This window comes from Thunnus albacares, chromosome 2 (genome assembly GCF_914725855.1).
Source record: "Thunnus albacares chromosome 2, fThuAlb1.1, whole genome shotgun sequence".
In the NCBI taxonomy this organism is placed as follows: Eukaryota; Metazoa; Chordata; class Actinopteri; order Scombriformes; family Scombridae; genus Thunnus; species Thunnus albacares.
In genome coordinates, this window is record NC_058107.1 from 26,046,500 (window position 1) to 26,068,641 (window position 22,142).

Genomic DNA, 22,142 nt, shown 5'->3' on the forward strand with positions numbered 1-22,142 from the left:
TATGAAAACAAAACAAACACAGGGAGAGAAAAAGACATGATTTGAAAGAGGAGGGGGAAAAACCCCTGTGACTAAAACAGCTGGAAACAGGAAATGACTTTGTGCCTCTGTGTGTTTGTGTTTTTTTGTGTGTGTATGTGTGTTTATTTAGACTATGCATATGTATTTGCACCACAGCCTGGAAAATTGACATTGACTTTTAAAAAAAAAGGGTTTTGTGGGCAAAATTCTAAGAAGTTATCAACAAAAAAATATAAGAACTGCAGACTAACAATCCTATGAAACACACTCCTGTGAAACCAGGCATCTACTTTACTAAGAACAGCAGTAACAGAAAAAAACGGTCATTGGGCAATGACTGCTTGTTTCAGCTCAAATAGATGTCAACAAGATAAATGACGAGATGAATATAATAAAATGTTGCCAATAGTATAGACAGGAGTATAGACTTACAAGTAAATCAGCACAAACTCATGAATCTATAAATTAAAACATGACTACATGATTCTAATCATACTAGCTTTAACTGTGTACAGTGAATAATTTATGCAAGTCCTGCTGCAGCCACTTCTAGGGTTAAAAAAAAAAATTAGTTCTGAACTTTCCTTGCACCTCTGTGGAATGAGGAATCAATATCAGTCTCATCTGTGCGCTTTAAGTCAGAAGCTAGAGTCAGGACATGTTAAGCCTAGAGTACCATAAAGACTGGAGGTAAGGGGGGAACAGCTAGCCTCTCCTTCCAAAGTTAAAAAAAAAAAAACCAGGGCTTCCAGTGGTCTAGTGGTTAAGACGCTTCCATATAAATGCAATACCCTGAACTTGATCCTGGCCTGGGATCCTTGCATGTCATAACCCTCTTAATCTCTGCAGCTCTACTGTCACTATAAGATCAAAGCGAAATGCCCTGAAAACAATCTTAAAAACCTCTAAAAAAGAACTCTTAAGCTCACTAATTTCCATTGTATAACCCTTTCCATGGCAGACAATTTGACTTGTCAAAGCAGGAAAAGTGCAGGTGGAATTAATAACATTAATGATGGCTGCATTCCTTTTAGGTGAGCCAGTTACAGGGTTCTGGTATTGTGCATGCTCACTGACTTACTGGGACGATTAATGGAATGGAGCCATTCGTTAATGTTATTATTTACACCTGTGCTTTTCCGGTCAAAATTTGTGTCGTGAAAAGGGTCCAGTTGGTCTGTTTGTCAAAATGACAAATCATGGTTTTAGCATGAGTTAGATGTTGGAGCTACTTCTAGACAAAAGCGTTCCAGTACGGATGTGAGACTGGAATAAGCTATGAGACGGATTATCATTCTTGTCATCTCACTTTCGGAAAAAAGCAAATAAGCATATTTCTGGAAATTCCTTGAATCCGTGATGTCGAGGCACAGTCACTTGTTTAGAAATCAGAAAATTGCCTGTCTGCCATCACATTCACTCTTCTCTATAATATTTACAAATGTTTCTTTAGGTATGAAACAGATGTAGCAACTAGTATGCAACACATATTACAGTGCCCACTGACGTTGTTGTGCAGACTAACCGACTTCCTCTGTCTGTCCTGAGTAAGCAATCGGCTGAATTGAGAGAAATATCCAATAAAAGACAATGGAAAGCCAGTCAATATGTCGGACTGTGTAAGTGTGCTAAAGCATATATATATAAAATGGATATAAAAGTCATGACCACAATTACACCTGCAGCGTGCACACATTTGCAATAGTTGCCTCATGTATATACAATGTGTGTGTGCATGAGCATGTGTTCCTACCTTTGGAGGATCATACAGCTCCAACTGGTATCTCTCCCCTCCTCCTCTTCCTCCTCCTCCTCCTCCTCCTCCTCCTCCACCTTGAGCGTCCCTGATCCTCCTGACCAGCAGGCGGCAGCGCTGCCAGCGGGGCTGAGAGTCTGAGATAGTGTCATCCACCTGCAAGTACCTCAGTTGGCCCTCTTTACAGCAGCCGCTCACCTCTGACCTCCTCTGCCTCATGCTTCCACTGCGTAACCAACGGAAACGATCCAGGAGGTTAGACAGGTGTGAAGAGGCTGGGGGCGTGGCTTCAGAGTTCAGACAAGAGGAGGAGAGGGAAGAAGATGAAGAGGATGACACTTGCTCAGTTGCAGAGGACACTCCGCCCACTCTGTCGGCATTGTTTGGGGGATTGATGTTAGTGGGGTTGCTAGGAGACAGGTCCTGGGATGAGGGGGGGCTGGGGACGGGCCGTTTCTTGAGAAGCCGTCTTACGCTCTGTTGTATTTGACTGAAGGAGAAGTGTGTGATGTCAGCATGTGCAGGGTTGGAGGTTGAGGAGTCAGATGAGTACCGTTCAGATACCTGGCGACGGTCAGTGCCAGAGATGTCCTCGCTGCTACGGCTACGAATCAGCAGTGACCCACTGCTGATACTACGAGTCGAGCCCCTGAGCACCACCGGGTTTCCTGATAAGGAGTTTACCGCAGCACATCGCAGCGGCTGCTCTTGTTCCCGGCTCACCACCACCGGCTCCACTTTTGGTGACACCACAGTAAACAGAGCAGCTCCTCCGCTTGGTCGGCTCGCCTCCCGATAATCCTGCACCCCAGACAAAGATGTGATCCGCAATCGACCAATCACGGCCTGTGATGGAAGGGGAGAGGCCACTGGAGTGGTGGAGGGAGTGCTACCGGTAGCGGTAGAGCATGTGCTCTGGCGGAGCGGAGTGCCATCTTTGTTGACCTCACAGCAGAAGTGCTGCTGGAAGAGATCGGAGAACTGCTTGGAAAAGGTCTCTGGTGGAAGTACTTCATGTTGAGGGCGCTCTCTGGCGAAGCTCCGGTAGTGTCCGGCAAGCTGCCGGGCTGTGGCGATGGCGTGTCGCTCGCAGAACTCCCTCCAGCCTCTCGGGGGCGCTGCCACGCCTGGGCCTCCTCCTGCTGTTGTGGTGGTGTTGGCTGGATGGATAGTGTTACCATTCATTGCAGTAACCAGACCGGCTGAGAATCACTGCTGTGAGACAATGACGGTTGAAAAGAGAAGACAGAATGAGAGAAAAAGGAGAGAGAAATGAATGTTTGGAGAAGAGGTGGGGGTAAGAGGGGGGTCCATTGGGAAAGGAGAGAGGAAGGACGTAGGGTTAACAAAAGGAAAAGAAAAAAAGATGATTGAGGGACAAACAAAGGAGAGATATGGAAATGTAATTAGAAGCAAATTAAGATAATGTGGAGTGTGTTGTGCAAGAACTGGAGCACTAAAGATGGAACTGGCAATACAGTCACAGCATTTCTTTGAACTACTTGAAAGTTTGAAACAGTTCAAACATTGAGAAAGGACAGCCAAAAGTCTGATTTTATCTGTACTCAATCTTAAACAGCGCAAATTTGATTACATGGGCCTGCAAAGAATCTCTGGCAATCAACCAGTCATAGAATATCCTAACAGATAAGGACGGCCACACTTCACTTAAAGGACAATGTCTTACCATTCAATTTGGGGAAAAACAGTTAATCAAATCATGAGAAAAAACACTTTAAAAAAGTATATATTTAAAAAAAATAAAAATAAAAAAATCAGGAAATCTCATTCTATGGTGATTAATAAAGTGAAGAGAGAAATGGCAGAGAAAGAGGCAGGGTGGAGGCAATAAAGATGACTAAATCTGTTCCAAATTGTACTGATACAGATGACAGAGAGCCAAGTATTCGAAATGAATGAAAACAGTAATAAGTCATTCGGACAGACACTGAATGAGTCCTGAGTGAGGAAGTACGGTTTAAAAATTTCTCAATCAACCACACTGACTACTTGGCCATCTGTGTGTTTACATGTGACCTGTTTCAATGCTCCTTCTGCTTTTTTTTTTTTTTTTTTTTTTTTTTAAGCAGTACCACATACCAGGGTCATGATCGCTAGACCTCGTTTTCTCACCTGATTTTCCTCAAGTCTTTTGACCATGACACGTCACATAATATGCACAAAGGCCATTTTCACACCTAGTATGTTTCTAAGAAATGATTTCTACTTCCCCTCTAATTCATTGCAGTGAGCTCTGTGCATTAGTTGTTGTTAGCAGTTAGATCATGTTCTCGCTCCATATGCAGCAGATGATGATACAACATGTTTGTTTACTCCTGAAAAAAAAAAATTCCTAAATTTCTGACCTGCAAAGGCCACTTCAGACCACTGCACCCAAGAGGTTTTCCATGATAGGCATCTTAAACCTCTAGGCCACCAAGACCTCTACTAATGCTTATTTTGGAGTCCTTGCATAGAATGAGGCAATGCTGCAGAGACTTTGACAACTTGACCTCTTTTGTCTCTGCTACTTGTTATTCTCTGTTCTGTGATTTGTTTCACTTCCCTCCTTTTGTTGCTGCACACAGATATGCTGTGAACTTAGTAGTTTGACTCTGTGGGTGTTTATTTTGTAAAAGCCTTTAAGACATGTTTGTCATAAAGGCCTGTATTAATATTAGGCTACATTCAGACTGCAGGCAAAAGTGGCCTAATTCTAGTTTTTTTGCTCAAATGTAACTATTTTGTTCATAAAAGTGTGAACAGCACAAATCACATGGAATCATTGACTGTATATAAATATGGATGTAATGATAGCTCCCCAAAAGTTGAGCCAAAACATCTCGATTGCCCCCCTCCGATGGGTGGCTGCAGTATAGGTCCCGCCCCCTCCATGTTAGCGGATGGGTCATGAGCCAAACAAAAATTAAAGTATTCTATCATTTTAGTTCTTATCATGCTGATGTTTGTCTAAGTGCTAATTTTTTCTGATATCTTTGTTTTTAATTTGTTATTTGATGATATAACAAGCCAGGGAGCAGGACAGCTAGGGGGCTTGTCCCACAGACCGCCATCCCGCCGCCTGATTCTACTGCACAGACTCCAGCTCCAAAAAATGATGTCACACAAGCAAGATGGCAGTTCCCGGAAAGCAGATATTTTGGCTTCACTTTTACATATCCGCAGGAAGTGGAGATGCGTCGTCCATATTTATATACAGTCAGTACATGAACTCTGTTCTTTTCAATTTTGATATGGGCCACTTTCATATGTGGTCCTAAATCAGATATAGGTCTGATTTTTTTGCAATGCGACCTCAGTCTGAACAGTCATGCGATTTTTACGTGACTCTAGATCGACATTCGCAACAATTCTGTGCTTGGAGGGAGTCACTCGGCGAGTACAAACATGGAAGACAGCTGCGATGGAGGTAGTAGTCAGTGGAGGGACTGTGAGGTGTTAGACCTCATAAGGATTTGGGATGAGACTTCTTCCACTGCACATCAACTTATAAATTAAACCATAGACGCTGACTTTAGTGGCCTCCATGATTACTTCCATACATTAGCGTCAGTTCAGGACTGTGACCGGCTCACAATAGAATCGGATCTTGGCCACATTAAAAAAAAAATAATGTGAACAGCCAAACAAAAAACAAAAAAAATCAGATCTGAGCAATAAATCCAAATTGAGCTTGCAGTGTGAACGTAGCCTTAGCACAATCATGAAATTGCCCTAAAATATTACATCATTTTCCTCATGCTTGACCACTTCAATACAAACTTTTCTTATAATCAGTAGTGTCAAAGCACTACTTTGCCACAATAATTCTGTGTAGAAAGTCAACTGCATAAAAAAAGTCCTGTTCTACTCCAGGACATGCTTTTACCCATCAACTGTGGTTAACTGACAGCTACTTTTGTCATTAGACAGAAATGAGGCCATGGTTTAAAGAGTTAACCATATTCTACAGAGAAGAGGAAATGGGTTACATACCTTACTATTCAATGAGAACTCTATCTTGGCCATCATCTTTTCAAACACCCTGTTGCTGTTCCCTAATATGTACACACTGCTGACCTCAACTCATAGTTAAAGAAGATTAGTAGGAAGGATGTAACGTTTTCAGTGGAAGCGCAGCAGACCTTAGCTGATGCAAGAGTGAGGCTTCTGGGTTGCAGACAGCCAATGGATGATACACTGTTGTACAATCAGCCCGCAAAGTTGCAAGTTTTGCAGCTGTGAAACTAATGGTGACACAGCTAAACAATGGCCTTCATATGTGTTCAGGTTTAACCGAGCAGTTTGATTATTCTCTCTTTATCTGTTCAGGCAAGGCGATTTTTGCAAACTAAAGCTTGGTAGGATTTTACAGTTATACTGGTTGCACAGGATGATACTGGTTGGCTGTTTCTGCAAAAGTAGAGAACACAGGTAGAATATCTCACCATAAAATGCTTCCTTGCAGGAAAACAAATAGGTGTCACAGGAACATGAAGAGCTTTTAAAAATGCTGTATCCAAAATACATTATATAACAACTGCAGCTTCTCTACTGCTGTATCCATGTCTCCCATAAATGAGCTGCTGAACTACAGTTGAAAACACTCACAGTAAGACATCAGCTAGTATAACAAGGGTTTAGCAGTCTTGTTAACTTCAGCGTGTGTCTACAGTACATACCATCTTCCTCCAGTGCAGCAGAGAAGGGTCTATTCTAGATACAGGATGTATGAGTGTACGTGTGCATATTGGTACATGTGGGTTTGTGCGTGTGTGTGTGTGCGTGTGGAGGGGGTGGGGGGGCGTTACAGACTGTGGTCCAACAGATCACAGAAAACCACAAGAAATAGAAGTGGGGGGGGGTGGAGAGGGGGTCGTTGTGGTCGGGCCAAACATGGAGCAACATGTCTCGTTATCTCTCTCCCTCTGCGTGTCCTAAACGACGACACGCTGAGAAGGGAACTTGTGAATTCTTAAGATCGTGTCATGCAACAAAGCCCACGACTTTTTCATTAGTATCATCAAACATACCAGGGGACACGTACGTCAATGAGGGAGTGAAAACTTGGCATCATGAAATATTGCGTCACTAAAGTTCCTGGATGTGTCCTGTCACAACAACCAATTCCCTTCCTGTACTTTTCAGAGCATGCTCAGTGCATGCCCCCTTGTGCCCCTCCAGCTGGCCCCCCCACAAGCCTGTTTCTATCTGCCTGGCCAGCCCAGCAATGACTCAGCACTGACTGACTGACTGACTACAGAACATACACACACACACACACACACACACACACACACACACATACACACACACACACATACAGAGACACACACTTCCTCTCTCTGTATCCCTCTGGGGGCTTGGCCGTCTCTGTTCCCATGGTTTTCTCTTTCTTTTCATCCTCTGTCTTCTGTGGTGAAGATCTCCAGATGTGTTTGGATTCATGTTTCCTTTACTTTTTACCTCGACTGAGGATCAAGTTCAAGTTGTGAGGGAAAATAAGGAGACTAATACAGTTTTGTGTCACCTTTCCTCTTATACACAACCTCTGACCTCAGCCACGGTGCTTTATTTTTGTGTTATCATTTTCCTAGACAGTATGCAGCAGGACATGACAGAATAAACAGGCCAACAACCCATTTCAAACATTCCAGCACAATAGAGTCAAAGTTCCTGCTTTACCCCCCCCCCCCCCTTCTTTCTTCCTCACCTTAACTCATCACCCCTACTCCTTCTCTTTCTCAGCGCCTACAGTCTTTACTATGACACACACACACCCACACGCACGCATACACTGATTGCTTTCATCATCTTTCTCATGTCCTTTACTGAAATCTGCCACAGCTTTTCCTGCATCATCGCCACCACAAGTAGCCTGAGAAACTGCTGCCAGTAAGTATATTTTTTGTGCTGAGCAACTGTGGGCAAAGTGGCTCATGTTGACATCAGTTGCAGGTCTGTGGCAAGAAAAAAAAAAAATATATAGCTGAACTGTCTCAAACATGACTGTGAAACTACTGATGCTGCAGCTCAACAACTTAAGATTAAAATAGCAAACAAATACGCAGAAGTCTTTCACATTCATGGGACAGATGTACGTGTCAGACAGGTGCTAGAAAGAAAAAAAAACTGTTGCTTGTGACTAACCAACATTTAGCAGTATAAAGTAGAACGTCTTTATCTGAACATCTGACCAAATGTGAATATGGAACAATTAGTTAATTGGCAAAAGTAAAAATTTCAAAACACTAGTTCAAGCTTCTCAAATGTGAGGATTTTCTGTAGGGCTCAAGGTGCAACCTGAAATGTATTTTTCTGTTCCATTCAACAGTCCACTACCCAAAGATATTCAGTACACTATCATAGAGGACTAAAAAAAAAAAAAAAAAAAATTTTACATTGAAGAAGATGGAACAAGAGAATTTTAGAATTTTTCTTTTAAAAAATTATTTAAAATGATTAATCAATTATGAAAATAGTTGCTGACTAAGTTTGTCAATGGATTAATCGTCAGACAAAAACAATTTGAAGGCGTCACCTTGGGCTCTGGGACCTTGTGATGGCCATTTTTCACAATTTTACTAATCAGCAGATTAATCAATAATAGGGAGGTTGACTCTTTTGCAACTCACTTACCTTAAAATGTAATTTTAGGCCCGTGATCTGAATTGTAATCCATTTTGGATGGATTACAAAGTGAATACCAATCCTACACAGGTCAGGTTAAAGGCACAGCTCTTAGCCTTCCTCATAAATGTGTTCCTCCTCTTGACACCAGAAGTGGAACTAACCTCCTTGTTTACTGGGGACAGCCTAAAACTGATTTTAATCGAGCAACAGGATGCATGAAAGACACACGTGAATTGATCTTGTCAGCACGAGTAACCTCATGACTCGTGTCAGCTCGCTGGGTTGATTTTTAACACAACACAACCTTGAATCAACCTCAGGCCATCTTGGGGGATGGACGTGTGATGCTGTGGTACTTTATGTCTCACCCATTCAACGCGCATACTGTAGGAAAGATCTCGCAACATGCCTGTGGTGACCAGTAAATAGTATACTGGCCTATTGGGAGTGGAGCCAACACAGAGCTTCCTTTAAACCAGCATTCCCTTCACAACACACACACAGTCAAGTTAAAGCCTCATGATGCCAACACAAACATTACCACTCACTACAACAGTAAGATTTCAACAACAAAAAAAAGAGGAGATTGCATTCTTTTTTTGTGCAAAACCAAGAAATTAATATCTACAAAGCCACACAAAGACTGAGGCTTATACAACACGTAGAGAATTATCAGTGCCGCTGGTGGAAGCCCTGTTGCAGGGAGGTCCTATTTATATCTCAAGAGCTTGGTATCAGCTCTCACACACCACTGTTCTCCTCGTTATCCCCAGTTGGGAACAGCTCTTGTTTGATGCAGTGGACACACACAAACACACAAACACACACAAACACACACACACACACACACAAAAAGAGGTCTCTGAGCTTTCAGGTCATGTATTCATAGCAGGAGGCAACCGCCATGACTGTGTGCTGAAGCAAGTTCAAAAGCTGCTCAAGATGCAGCACTTCTGATTACCACTAGATGCTGGTAGTAAAAACAAGTGGTGCTGGGTGCAAAGCAAAGGGGAAAAAAAACACAGACTTCTTGAGTAATACAATGTTTTTCTTCATGAAAACTCCCCAGTTCCGGCCTCTCAATTGTGAGGATTTGCTACTTTTCCCGGAGAAGATGCCCCCTTGACCTTTAGGAAGTAGTATTTTTCACTATTTTTTTTTAAATTTTATAAACAATGAATCAGTGAATTGAGTAAATAATCTGCAGACACATCAGTTACAACCCTACGTCACAGTGGTGATGGTGGTTGTCACTTGTTAGACCCAATTCAGCTCATGCACATCTCACTGTTAGGTTTTTATCTTTTCACTCACACACACACACACATACACACACGAGTGTGTGAGCAACTTGTCTGAGAATGTGTGCACATGTACACCCCCATGCGCCTTTTGGTTGTTTATTACTTCAAAAATAGGATGTGCTCCTAATTGTCATACTCATTATATAAAATGCAATTTACAGCAAGCCACATCCTTCTGACCTTTATATTGCCCGGGCCTTATTACCAAGATCAGCCGGATCCAATCTATTGCTTACGACTCAATTAGTCTGCATGGCATCAAGGCTCTGAGACATCAAACACTCCAGTTTTTACTGGAAAAACTGGAGTGGAAAAAAATGAATTCCACATAAAAAAATAAAAAAAATGCAGCAACATGTGCATCACAGGGTCTGGGATGAAAAACAGATTTTGTTACCTTTGAATTTTCATTGTCTGAATCACTGAATGAATCACAGAGCTGGGGATAAATTTACAAAGCCGGGAGAGAGTGAGTATGTGTGTACGGGCATTAGGGGGTTATTAGAAGAGAGAGAAGAGTGGGGGAGGCAGTAAGGAGTGAGGAAATCAAACAAGAAAGGAAAGGGAGGAGACAGAAGCAAGAGTCATAGGGACAGAGAGATGAGGGGATAATGAGAAGGCAGGCAGGAAGTGAAAAACAGAGCACGAGAAAGGAGGGAGGAGAGGAGATGGCGCCAGGTTTTGGAGTGAAGGTCCAGGTGGCAGAGCCAGAGAGGAGCAGAGACCAAAGGATCTCTGCTCTGCTCTGCCTGGGCAACAATCACAGCAACAGGAAGCCCTGCCCTGCCCTGGCAAGCAGGGACCAGTGCACACATGCAAAGACACGTTATACACACACACACATACACACACACACACGCACGCACACATACACCCACACACACCATGCCAAAATGCACGCTTACGTCAGCGGTGGAAAGACTAGACTACCCGACTCATGTACAAGAACTGCTTCTTAAAACACATGTGACTAAAATTAATTTATGTTGAAAGCTACAAGTTTTAGTAACAAGAACCTCTTTTGCAAACTACTGTTGTTACATTTGTTCATTACATTAACTGTACTATGAACATAACCTACCAACCAGTTCCTCTCCAGTTCAGGGATGTCTCCCACAGTGGTGATCATGTTCACTTTATAGGAATATTTTCTCAAAGACCTCCTTGCACAGTAAAATAGATTCAAAGAAATTTTAAAATTAATATTCATGTTATTATTCCGCAGTAGAGTAAGGGCCTCTAACATATCATTAGCATCTATGAGGAGGGGTGCAGAGCACAGTGCAGAGGTAAGTTTAGTGTAGGTTTAAGTTACAAATGTAAGCAGGCAGCAGGAATTTACTGAACTTTAATTTAAGCACGACTATCTGCCTATTCACCATGCTACAGTCATTCTGCAAAGATCTTAGTATGATTATAAGATGGAGTTGTAGTTCAGGCCTGAAACCGTTTCACGTTACGTTATGAACAAGTGTCACCTCCTCGGTTATGCATAGACAGGTGACAAACGAGGCCAAAGTGGAAACTGATGAGCTCAGTGGTGAAGTGTAAAATCCGAGCGGCGCACAACACCCAAAGTAGCGCCGGCTTTGAGGTCAGGGCACAAAATTAGCACCAGCTAACAGCCAAATGCTGGTAAAATATGCAAGTGGTTGGTAGATGCGCTTCACTCACCAGCCCAAAAAAACAATGGTAATCTATTGAGGCTTGTAAAATTTGCTAGCCATTTGGCTGGTGAACAAAAAAACTTAATTTTGCATCCTGCTTGAGGTTCAACAGTTTTGCTTTCTCCATAGTAAAACAGTGCCTTACACCAGCGAAAAGTCATTTTGCCACTGAACATGTGTAGAGGACTTAAGTGTAAGCTGCTCTTCATGGCTTGCCTTTACAAAACTATTGGAATGAAACCAAAAATCTCCTTAATTGAAAGTTAAGCTACAGACTTTAAATGAAAAATGTAATATAATACTTGGAATTTCCATCTAAAAGCTGGAAGACTACAATGAAATTAAAATGATAATCATATTTACTATTGATCAGTCGACAGAAAACTAACTCGGCAACTATTTTGATAATCGCTTAATCGTTTTAAGTATTTTTTTTTAAACAGTGGACAGAAAAGACAAAATCATGACTGTAATTACTACAAGAGTTGTTAAGCTCTGATCCATCCTTGTCTTCTATAAGTGCAAAAATTAATTTGGTAAAAAAACAAGAAGATATGCATAAGTGAAAAACCCACAAGCAACGATTATGAAAGTCTATTATGAAACTATTATGAACTATTATGAAAGTCCATTATAAAAGAACAGAAATTCCCACCAAAACAGTTACCATTCAATATTGTTATGACAAGCAAAGCAGCCGGCTTCACGTTAGCCAAAACACCAGAAAATGAACTGACGCCATGTGACCCATTTCCATCCCTTTCACTCCATGTTTTATACTTGAGTGCAACAAGCTGCTGTATATCAAGCAAAACTGACATGACCTGACAGCAGCTACACACAGTTTTTTTTTAAAATGTATTGTCTAATTGATCCGTGACATAAAGGAAGAGGTTTACATGAAAAAGATCTACAATCGCAGGGATGGGATTGGCCGGGTCTCCGTGTTCCTGTTTGTGTGAAGTGAGATGTGAAAGAGCTTTGATAATGAACAGAGCAGAAAGCGAGACGCACACAGCTTACATAATTGAAGAACATATTGTAAAGGAGGAAGTAGTGCTGAAACATGAGATAACCTTGGCCTTACTTCCCATAGCCTGAGCAAAGCATCAGCTGATTCAGGGTAAAACAAGAACAGGGTAGCCTGCAGCTACATCGCAACAAAGCTCGGCTGGTGTCTATTCCAAATATACACAATCAGTAATATTTCTTTCTGAATGCACAGGTATGAAAAAGAAATCGAAATGTTTATTTTTGCCCAACATTTAAGCCTGTTTTAAAACCTAGAATATTGTTATTTCACGTGAAGGATCAGCAAAACATCTTTTGAGTTATTATACAATGAAACATTATGTAAAAAAACAAAAAAAGAAACACTGATATGGCAACACTACAAAGTCAAAAATGTGGGGCCATAATTACACCTCCAAGTTTGGCATTTAGTGTTGCTGGAGCTCTTATTCAGAATGGCCTTAGGAAATTTATAAAGTAGTATAGCCTGTTTTTCTGAATCTCTTCAAAAAAACTAACCTTTTAATAAAAGAAAACAAGAGGTAGTAAACGCTGTGAACAAGTGAAGACTTATCTTTTGCATCGCATATGCGGTTTGTTGTTACATGTGTAGGCAAAAGACTATGTAGGTACATAGCGTTTTTGTTTTGGTCTGGGTATTCTCTAGCTGAGTCCTGCATTCCCACAACAATGCAGGCTCCGACACAACACAATGCTGCTATTCTTAAGACACACAGAAATAAAGCCTTGCTGCTTTCTGGCCATTTCCTGTGGCCTGGGAATGGAGAGGCAGGTTGGGAAAACTGAAATCACAAAGCACAATCAAGGACTTGAAGTATCAAAACTAGACAAAATCCGGTGGAAGCAACTATATAGCTAGGGTGCTGGGAACAGATTTCCCCCATCAGTGCTATAAAAACGTGGGGTTTACATTCCAAGGAAACAGCTTACAATACATGGACATTGCTGCTACTCTGTACTTACAAATACAGCACAATATCAACATTTTGTAGCCTGACAATCAGACTAAACTGCCATTTCGTTCCACTTGATTATTACTATTCAATCCTTCACTGTTATTATCTTGATCTTGGCAGTGATTCAGAGGGCTGGTACCAGGTTAAGAGTTTTATATATGAAACACTCCAAAAGACAAGAGAAAATGCTCCAAATGTACCAAATAACCTGGTTAAATTCTCACTAACAAGCATTCTTCCAGCTGTCCGGCATCCTACCAATGACTAATACAAAACGTCTATGTATGTACAGTCTGCAGTCTATCATTATCCCTCAAAGACAGACCCTGGCACGTTGAGGAAATACTAAAATATAGGGCTCCCAGACACATAATGACAGACGAAAAAGAAAAGAGAAGTTGAGTTTTGGCTTTGGTTGGATGTATGTGAGGAGGGGAGACTCAAGGAATGAGGTCAGTAGTGACTATCGGGCATTACAGATACTGCAGGCCTCAATGCTGATAAAACACAATGCACAATAAGATCTATATTAGAGGCTCCGCAAGCAAACATGCCATTTCAAATCAGGGCTGGGAAAAGTCTGAACAAATTTCTGTAGACTTAATCGAATTACACAAAATCATAAATAAACAGGAATTCCACCCGGTCCCTCAAATGCATTTTGTCTTCTTGTGTGTTGTCCATTTATTGCGCACTGCTACTATGTCTTAAAATCATTGAACTACATGTATGAACTGGTTGATAAGACAAAGTTTATATTGTGATATGGTACCATATGTTGAAAAGTTGAACTCATGTATATCACATTTGGTCAAATGATTTCTAAATGTCTTACTAGAACAAAATTAAAAAGTAAATATATATTCTTAAGTTTTGAGAACATGAGAACTGTTAACTACAGTTTGTCTTAACATGATTATGGATCTGATGAATGATAATACAGACTTATTGCCAAATGCCATAAATATAATGTTCAAATCACAGAGGTACAACCATGCTACATGATTAGGGATGCAATGAATGCTTATTTTCTTGATTGTTTGGTCTATAAATGTCAGAAGATAGTGAAAAACATTCATTACAGTTTTCCAGAGACCAAGGTGACATCTTCAAAGTCTTATTTTGTCCAAAATCCAAAGATATTAAAGTGGTTACTGATGAATTTTCTATTGACAACTTGACTAATTGTTTTCTGCCTTTCAACACAATCATAAAAGGGTCAACTGATGCAACTGACTCATACAATTCTTATTTTCCCAAATGTTAAAAAAGCAAATGCCATTTCTAAAATAGAAGTGAATGTATTAATACCTCTACTGAATCTGAATATTGTTTGAAAGTACAGAATGTGACCATATTTATTGCTATGCAGGGGATTTCATTGCACAAAGGGTATTGTTTAATGTACCATGGTCACTTAAAATAAAAGGAAAAGTGAATGCATGCACAGAAACTTTTTCCTGCACTTACACTTTTGAGTCCTAGCAAAATAAACACTGGCGGCGCATATTACAGAACATTAAATACGCATACACTGAATAACTAAACAGTTTAAGTGTGTTTCTAAGCTACAAAGCCACTAAAAACTGACCTCAACTTATTATTGGAACCCTTAAACACAGGCTTAGTTTCTGAAAAGTTGAAACAACTATCCATCATTCACAGCTCAGTCGAGTCAAATCAATACAGTTCAGCCAATTCAAGCAGAGACTCAAATGTTCCAGCCAGCGAGTACGACAGACATCTCTCTGAAATCCACAAGCACTTTGTGAATGACTCATCCCTACTCGTGATGCGTTTCTAATTCTTTGTGAATTGTCAGGACGCATGACAATATTTAAGATGTGAGATATGTATTCGATATATTATGTCTTTGTGTGTATGTGTGTGGAAGAGGAGAAGGAGGGATAATTGACTCCCTCACTCACTCTGATCGGCTGTGAATCATCTATAGCCATCTGACTTCCTGGTAGGCTAATTCAGCAGTTAGAAAACTTTTCCACATTGGGACTCATGGGGAGCCAACTGAGTTTCAGTGTTAGCACTTACAAAATACCACTTTCTGAGACGGGAATATCATCCAAGAATCCTGTGTTGGGCTCTACTCTGCAGGGACAGCAAATACTGTGCTTGTGTTGGGAATAAACTGATGTGACACTGTGTATTTTGCCGCCACATGCATGAGAATGTGTACTTTCACTTCAACATAGACATGACTCTCATGTCTGCTAAACACACACGCAGAGGAACAAACACACACAAAAAAACTATTTGATGTGTGTACGGATGCGCCTGTGAAACCTGGAGAAACTTCTCACGATTAAAAAGCAAACATTCAGGGTGTGTTTCTTTTCTAAAGTTTGACTGGAGAAGTTGGAAAAAAACAAAACTCTTGACCCCATCCACTATCCTCACAGTGTACACACACACACACACACACAATCCATTGATATATTGCAATCGCACGGGCAACAAGCACACACATGTTTTAAGCGACATCTTCGTACTCCTGCAGCAAAATCGAGCCTGTAATCAACATTTTTCCAACAACAAAAAGTGGGGTGCATTGGGGTAAAGACACGCAAGTACACACAAAGTCTCTAATTATTGCTGCTTTGAGGAAAAAAAAAACAAAAAAACATAGACACATGTGTGTCCCCCAAACACTTGCATGAACGCATGCACACTCGTGCAAAACAACATAACCCCTTTGTATGCCTTGTGTGTGTGTTTGTAGTGAGAATCCACAGTTAAGTCTGAGATTTAAGGCTTAGCTGTTTGGGTGGCCGAGTGCCGTGTGAGTCACATCACACACACACACACACACACACACACACACACACACACACACACACACACAGCTCAAAAACACGTGTGTTATGTTGTAGAAGGTCCCCATTGTCACCAGAAAAAGAGCTTTCTTTCTCTTCCATATTTCTGCCCTAATTTGTCTCTTCCTTCTTTATCCATCAGTCTTCTTTAGCAGATTCCTACTGCTGTCTGCCTGCCAAATTATCTCCCACAGCTCCTCTCTTCCTCCTTCTTTTCCGCTCTCTCTCTCTTTCTCTCCTTTCCCTCCTTTTCCCTCCCCTCCTCTCCTCTCCCCTCCTCTCCTCTCCTCTCCTCTCCTCTCCCTGCAGGGCCGCTGTGGGTCAGACCTCTCTCGTGGTCTCATCAGTGGATTTCTTAGAACCCCTGAGGGAAGCGGAAGAGCTGGCGTCCGATAACATCTCAGTTAAAGACATGCAACCATGACACTGTCTGATCCATGGCTGATGTTCGTGGCTGCAGAGCCCACTACTTTTTTTTTTTCAGTTGCATGTGTGCACACACACTTCAAATGTTCACAGAATATATTTGATAACAGCTGCACTGAGAAATTGCGAATGACTTTTCTAAGAAGCTGTCCAGGACATATTTTCTTTCAAGGAAAGATATGTCAGACAGTTTCCAGGACAATATTGTGTTGTAATGTGTAAAATCCCCAACCAAATAATCATGTCATGTTGGAGAAAATTATATTATAATCATGCTGGACAAGTGTGATCCCACTCTCTAGGGAGAATCCAAGATTTTTTCAGTGCTGCAAATGTAAGGCAGACATATTACTATAACCCATGATGATCAGATGGTCAAATAATTTATGATATATACATGATTTCCATGTGGTTCTAGTGCTAATATGTTTGAGTTTTATTGTATTCATGATAAGCTGTGTGTGGGGCCACCTACGTGTCTAAACAGGCAGATCAGAACTGCACTCCTGCATACAACACTGAGTAAAAGAGAAGTGAAGACAGTACTAAAATATCCAACTGCAAGAAACCAAGGAAGTCTGTAGAGAAGTAAACACTTTTGAAATTCATTAGAAACATTTGTGACTGTGTAAGCGACCTCTTTTCCAGGGTTGACGGAGTTAAACCTGTCTGCCATGGAAAACATGTACAAGCTTAACAAGCATTACCTCCCCACCCAAAAGACTGGTTTTCTCTCTTTTGTGCTTCAATGACTCAATGTGTGACAACTATTACATCTAAGTGACCGAATCAGCAAAGAGGGCCAAACTCAGCATGTTGCATTACTGCAGAATGTGAAATATGAACCCTGCAAACATGCTGCCATAATGCTTATGTGAGTCACGCCAGGTAATATGACACAGCTACTAACGTGATACTAATTTGTAAGTGTGGGTGATATGACGACAATACAATATGGTGACATGAGACCGTTAGTTAGACAGTTAGAGGTTTTGCCATACCGTTAATACTGTGGTAGCTTTCCCTGTAATACCTACAGGTGTATGAGGCTATAAATTATATTGGACCTTGGTTTGACAGGTACTTAAATTGCTGGATTGGCCATAAAACAGACATTACTGACTGATTATTTCATAGATTAACAGTTTGTTAATTGTTTTTCAGAAGTTGTACTATCTCAATATATGTGTATATATATATAGTCCACCCAATTACAGTACTGGCTGCCTGAGAATATTTTTGACATATTTTAACAAAGGCAAAGGTTCATAAATTCACTTTGATGTCATTCATTTTTCTCTGCCTCATCTCAGGGAACAGCACATGCACAAGAAAAAATTAACGCCCACTCTTGTTAATTCAAATAGAACGGCAGCCAGGTGTGAAAGTCAAACAAACAGTATAACTCTGTGTATATAGCAGCACCAACAACAGATAACTGTGGCAGTGAAGAGGTGGCTGACAGGCCAAGACTGTCGGTACCAAACCAGAGCTCATTCAAGGGTCGGCCATGTTGTCTGTTGGTCAGCTAACATTGAATGTACGGTTATCTCATGAATCGAAAAAGCTGCGGCTCTCCGAGTTTGATGTATAACTGTGATCAAAGCGCGCTGGCAGATGGCGGACGGCCTCCCAAGTATATATATCTGACCTTTGGGAGACACTGTGTTTGGATATTGTGATATGAAGGATTTTAGGATTTTATCCGTATCCCCCCACAGCTCTACTAATCTGGTAAATTTGGTCAGAAAATTTAGGAAACAGCTACAATTTCAAACCTGCTGCCTCAGAGTTTCTGAGCAAACAACAGAGAGAGAGAGAGAGAGAACCTTTTACTTTGAGGGAATATCCTCCTGTACACAAACCTGTATTTATCCACCCACCCACACACACACACGCATGCATGCACACACGCACGGACACACATACACGCACGCATGCACACACACAAGACATAAATAGAAGTGAATCCTTTCCAAAACACACACACACACACCCCAAAATTACTGTTTTGATTTACTGCTACACAACACTGGGTTGTGAAACCAAGTAGCTGCTCCCCACTTGTTCCGGTTCCGCATCCAGAAGTCATGAGGGGTGACCAGAGGCCGTATATAAAGATGGACATAGCACAGGCATGACGTCACCCGTTGGTTTGTATTGGAGCCAGTTTACTCTGCCTCTGATTGGCTCTGACCCTGATATTTTTACCCTAACCCCAACCATCTCACGCCTCATGCCTAAAACCAACCTAACCAACCAAGGCAACGAGTACTAGCCAATCAGAGGCAGAGTAGAATTAAATAAGGCAGTTACTGCTTATGATCAGCACTATCTTTTCCGTTTGGAGCCAGGACCTTCCAAATAAGGAGTGCGGGGTGGTTCCTTTCACGCACTGGAAACACGCCCTGCTACTCTGGACCAAAGCTAACGCTAACTTACCAGGAACACAGAGCGGTGCAGACTTGTGCTAACACTAGCTAACTAACATGGCAGGTATTGTCATCAAGCAACATGTCATTTGCCACTGACAGGCTCAGATTCTTATTATAAATGTCTGACAACATTATGACGCTGTCTTCCGGCAACAAGTCACCTCTCACTGGATTTCAGAACAAGACTTCTCCTTGAGCAAGACTTGGTTAGACAGAATAACTAACCAGTCAAGTGAAAGGTAAAGAGAAAAGTTTTATTTCTCTGTATGGTCCTTTCCATAATGTTGTCAGACACTTTTAATAACAATCTGAGCCTGCACTTTTAGTGGACGTACATTGATGGGCGCAATTGCCCTGAGGGATTACATTGCAGCCGGTTTAGAGGCTGTCTGCTGCAGCACTCTTACTCAACACTGGACCAATTCCAAAAAATGTTGTCCCCATTAGTCACTTAGACACAAAACAGTGATTAAAGCAACAAAAGACCTGAAAAGTTGTCCAGGAGGAAGTGTGTATAATGTATTGATTTAAGTATGAAAACTTCTCTATGGTGCCTGAGAACTTAAACCTCTGCACAAAATGATGGGAAAATAGGGTCCAGGTTGAAAAATACCAAAGTCTCCCTTTAACTGCCGCGAACATCATTAACGTTCACATTTCAAGTACACAACTTTATGAATGTGTTGGCTGTTTGTTTGAGGTATACTGAAGCAGTTGAGGTGACTTTTTATTAAATGTTTGGCTCAAAACTCAAGAGGGGGATTTTTAACAAACACCGCATCCCTGTGTTTTTCAAACCCAGCAACACACTAAGACAAAAAACTGGTCCACCAGAAAGACCACACACCCAAACACAAGAAAAAGTAATCTAGTGTATACAGTGAGGAATGCACTGACTTGTATATCCGGGAAACTACACAACCATTAAGCAAACACAGGGCTCAGCACAGGAGGGCCAACTCTTCAGGTCAAGACTCAACAGTTTACTACACCTGAAAGATAAGGGACACTCCTTTGAAGATAACCAACGCACCTATTTTGGATAAGGAGGACAGATGGTGAGTGAAGGGGACTTTTTATGACAAAAGTAGAGAAACCATCTCTCAACAGATAGATAGAGAGAGAGAGAGAGACAGAGAGAGAGAGAGAGGAGGGGTGGTCTACTACACCATTTATCCCCCACTTACAATGCTGTCCTTTCATCCCTTCCCAGGAGACTTAACAACCATTCACATTTGGTCTCATGTGACAACTCCAACGACTGTCGTTTACACTTGGCATCAGGTGACTTCAACGACTCTTAACGACTGCCGTTACACCAGCCAGGAGGCACTAACGAACCAAAGTGGTATCAATGACCTTGATAACGACCCCACAGAGCTTAAATACCTGGGACTCCCCGCCAGTCAGTTAGACCTGAAGAAGCCCCCGAAACATCTCCAAGTATCTACAACCAAGAAGTCCTCGATTCAACCCTCCTTGGATAACCAAGGACCTGGACCTGGAAGCCTCACAGACGTTAAAGTTTGGCCTTTTAAACATACGACGTACGTTGGGTTCTATATTGCGTCATTACCATGGCGACCACCAAAAGATTTGCGCCAAATTATACTGACTGACGTAAATAAACATACACTTTAAGCTACTAAAAGACACATGTGGTGTACATCTTTTGTGCCAATTATCCTCATTGATGAGCGGCCAAGCAGCTCACAGACAGAAACGTGTGCTTACTGATGTGACAGGACTTTTTTTTTTAAGAAAGAAAACTTGACTCTTTGACTACAAAAGTCTGCGCCAGCGCCACCATGAGAGGCAAAGCCCTTTAAATTGAACAAGAGCACATTTCTCGACGATTTTTTTTTTTAAATTTTGGACGGAAGCTATACCCACATTGAGGGATTATCTCCCATGTGGTTGTGTTAAGAAGAGTTAAGTGTTGTTTTAAAAGGCACTCTGAGACAACAAGGTAATAAAAGCCGACAGGAGTTCAGCTTCACAACATACTCACGTTCTCCGTTATCTCGGATGGGCACCGACCGCAGCACGACGACGACAAACCAACAGGTTGGACTTCGCATAACGGAAATGTGTTGAGAAGCATCTAAAGTAAGTTAAAACGACGTCGTCGAGGAGCAAAAGAAACTGGACATGAGTGGAGAAGCTGCACGCGGAAAAGACGGTCGCTTTCTCTCTCATTGTGAGTGCACGCGACGGTTCCTCCGCGAGAAAAAAAAATAGAGGAAAAAAAAAACTTTCAGGCACGAAGTTAACGCGGAAAAAAAGTGGTGACTCCTCATTTCCGCTTGTCAAAAAAATGTGTCCAACTGTCAAGACAGAGGAAATTCACAGTGTTACTTCCGTCTCTGCCTTTTCTTCAAAATAAAAGACGCATACAATGCAGATTAACCTTAAACCTACTGACTGTGGGACCCGCAGACCCCAGATGTCTACTTTTTGTCATATTATTCCTATTTTTCATGACTTTGTCAATCAGTTTGTTCCTAATGACGTCATATAATTGTTTTCTGTTTCTGCTTTAATTAGTGCTTTTTAAAAAATACCAATGTACTGGATCTCTTGGGGACCCCAGTCAAAAGTACCCAATTCCCCCGATGCAGTTTTAATAAATGGAACTATTTGATGAGTTCATGTTTGCCATGGGTCCTAATTTAAAGTATCACACATTGTCAGGGAGGGTAGGGTCATTTTGAAGGCTTTGCAGAAAGATTGTACTTGGGATAAAAGCTGCAATTTGTATTAAAGAAAAGTATATCTTTTCATTTTACACAATATGCGAATTAACTAACTTTCCTAAAATAATGATAATTTGTTTTACTGATGACATTAATTACATAACTAATAATGTTTTGAGAAGAAATAGGTTAACATTTTGCTACGATGGTTGTCTCTTATAGTAGTTTACAGTAGTTTATTCTCAGTAGTCCTTGTATGTCAAATATGTTGGCAGAATGTTAACCCACTAAGGGGGCTCTAGATAAAAATAACCTATTCAAATAAAAAAATAACCCCTACTGACAGTGGTGGAAGAAGTATTCACAATGTTTTCTTAAGTAAAAG

At 41.3% G+C, this 22,142-nt stretch overlaps 1 protein-coding gene across 2 annotated transcripts in view; it reads right to left on the minus strand.

Moving 5' to 3' along the window:
* Positions 1-21,756, minus strand: part of sh2b3 (SH2B adaptor protein 3) — a 55,358-nt gene extending 33,602 nt beyond the window's left edge. Inside the window, exons 1-2 of one of the 2 annotated variants that reach the window (XM_044375279.1) lie at positions 21,073-21,756; positions 1,775-2,989 (exon numbers count right to left, since the gene is read on the minus strand). In XM_044375279.1, coding sequence (XP_044231214.1) covers positions 1,775-2,962 — 1,188 coding nt within the window. In that variant the 5' untranslated portion in view covers positions 2,963-2,989; positions 21,073-21,756. Of the gene's footprint in view, positions 1-1,774; positions 2,993-21,072 lie in introns of both variants that reach the window. The other variant, XM_044375287.1, reaches the window with a different exon arrangement.
* Positions 21,757-22,142: the final 386 nt, after the last annotated feature.